This window comes from Panicum virgatum, chromosome 6K, assembly GCF_016808335.1.
Source record: "Panicum virgatum strain AP13 chromosome 6K, P.virgatum_v5, whole genome shotgun sequence".
NCBI classification, from domain to species: Eukaryota; Viridiplantae; Streptophyta; class Magnoliopsida; order Poales; family Poaceae; genus Panicum; species Panicum virgatum.
This window is the reverse complement of record NC_053141.1, coordinates 13,429,861-13,432,362: the sequence shown is the minus strand read 5'-3', so window position 1 is coordinate 13,432,362 and position 2,502 is coordinate 13,429,861. Positions and strand designations below refer to the sequence as shown.

Below are 2,502 nucleotides of genomic sequence, written 5' to 3'. Positions count from 1 at the left end.
GTGACACATATATACTGGAAGGAGTAGTTGTGCTGCACGAGACAGTTGGTGAACTTAAAAGGAGTAGTTTATAAAAGCTGTTGAATCTAATGTTAAAATATTTTTCAAAAAATATTGAATCTAATTTAGATCTAGTGGATTTTATAGATGCACTAGGCAATTATGCCCGTGCATTGCTACGGATAAAGTTAGTATAACTATCGGATACGTATTGGTGACCGCTCATTAATTTGTAGGTATTTGCGTTATCAAGTTGTGGGCGGAGGGGGTTGGCTCGACTCGCATACAGAATGGATTAAGGCCTAACTATCAATAATACAAGACGGACCAAATCAAACTTAGATGAAAACTTTATTCGCTTTAAAAATAAATAAAGATATAGATAGATTATCCATCTTCCGGAAGTTACATAAGAACCACTTTGTAAACGATCCCGTGGAGTCCTGGTGGAATCCTCCTGGCGTCGTCTCTTCGTCTTCTCCCGGCCCCGCGATTTCTCCGCCGCCACCGCCGCCTTCTGCTGCCATCTGCTGAAGGTTGGTCGCATCCGACAAGATTTCTTCTCTCACTCTCGCATTCCCGTCTGAAACATGGCTTTTCTTTTTTCCTTGTTCCAATCGGATATCTAGGGCACGCCGGCACTGGAGGCTTGCCGCCGCCACCGCGCCGATTCCTCCGCTCGGGCCTCCCACCTTGTCGCAGTCCCGACACCTCGCCGGCCACATGACGGCTCCCACGACAGTGTCGACGTGCACCGCGGTGACGGAGCAAGGCAAACATGTCTTCGAGATCTTTGATTACAGCAAGCATCGGGGTATAGGTAACGGGGAGTTCATCATGTCAGGAACATTCTCCGTCGGTGGATTCGACTGGGCCATCCGCTTCTACCCCGACGGATTCCACACGGCCAGCATGAATTACATCTCAGTTTACCTCGAGCTCCTGAGCAAGGACACCAGAGCGCGGGCCAGCTGCGACCTGAGCCTGGTCGACCAGACCACCGGGCTGCCGACGTCAGTGAGCAAGACGGATCTGAGGGTGTTCAATTCCGGTGATCTTAGCAGATTTTCTCCACAGACTGCCTCTTTCATGCAGCGGGGCGTGTTCGAAGCATCGCCGTACCTTCGGGATGATCACCTCACCATCCAATGCATTACAACTGTAAGGAGAGGACCACATGTATCTGCGCCTGTGTTACTGAATGAAATTGAGGTCCCGCCATCCAACATAGGGGAGCATCTTTGGAACTTTTTGGATGCAGAGGAGGGAGTGGATGTCAGATTCATTGTTGGGGGAGAGACATTTGCAGCGCACAAGCTGGTGCTTGCGATGAGGTCACCAGTTTTCAAAGCGCGGCTGTTTGGGCGAATGAGGGAGGCGAAGGAACAGCTAGTGACCATCGAAGAGATGCAACCGGAAGTTTTTAGAGCCCTGCTGCATTTCATCTATACCGATTCTTTACCTGACATGGATGCTCTGGATGGAGATGTCGAGAGAGAAATGATCCAGCATTTGCTCGTGGCTGCTGATAGATATGCTGTCGACAGGCTCAAATTGGTATGCCAAAGCATTCTTCGTAAGAATATTGATGTGGAGACTGTATCAGCTACAATGGCATTGGCTTATCAGCATAACTGCGACAGGCTTAAAGATATTTGCCTAGAGTTTATCACCAGCTCATCAAGTGTGATGGATTCAGTGGTAGCAACCCAAGGTTATAAGAATCTGAAGACAACCTGCCCTTCTGCACTAGTAGATTTATTTGAGAAGTCAAGGAAGCTACATAAAGCATAAGGAGCTCATATCTTGCTGCGCTGCGCATCAGTGTTAGTTAGTTCTTATATTACACCAAATAGTTTGAGAGATTCTGCCATAGACGTTTGTTATAATTTTAGCATTGAGCAACTCAGCATTAGATGAATCTAAAAATGATCAAGTTTGATAGACAACTTCATCCTGTGCTCTATCCATATTTAAGTTTTCTAAGCAGTCTGCTTGCATTGCTTTATCTGTTGAACGGCTTGATCTGCGAATTGCTTACTTTTCTCCATATATACTTGGTATTCCCACTGTATAACGTCACTATTTGTGTGCAAAATCTCTCTGTTCTTTGTACATACCCTTTCACGAATAATGGACACATGCAGACAGTAGTCTATTTGCTTCTAATGCTATGGTGCACTAATCATCCATTATAATTCAGTGTTAGCATAATGATAGAATATTATTAATTATTGATGGCTACAATCATTGCTAGGAGAACTTTGACACTCTTAAGGCGTTTATTTTGCCTCCAATATTTGCCGGTACAAGTCTGCGGTATACACTCCTGTTCATAATTCTAGAATGTGTATACACTGAAACGAGAAGTATGTTCATATTTTCAGTTAATGAAACAAACTTCTCGTGATGAATCTATTACGAAAATGAGAATAATTGCCAGAAAATTGTGGAAAATTCTTAAAATATTCAGAAGATGGACAATTATATTCAAAAGAATAT

At 44.4% G+C, this 2,502-nt stretch overlaps 1 protein-coding gene across 1 annotated transcript; it reads left to right on the top strand.

Annotated features, from left to right (window-relative positions):
• The first annotated feature begins 446 nt into the window (after nucleotides 1-446).
• On the top strand, nucleotides 447-1,949 carry LOC120713934 (BTB/POZ and MATH domain-containing protein 1-like). The gene is made up of 2 exons (XM_039999888.1): nucleotides 447-536; nucleotides 630-1,949. The coding sequence occupies exon 2, from the start codon at nucleotides 724-726 to the stop codon at nucleotides 1,792-1,794; it is 1,071 nt and encodes a 356-aa protein (XP_039855822.1). The 5' UTR covers nucleotides 447-536; nucleotides 630-723; the 3' UTR covers nucleotides 1,795-1,949.
• Nucleotides 1,950-2,502: the final 553 nt, after the last annotated feature.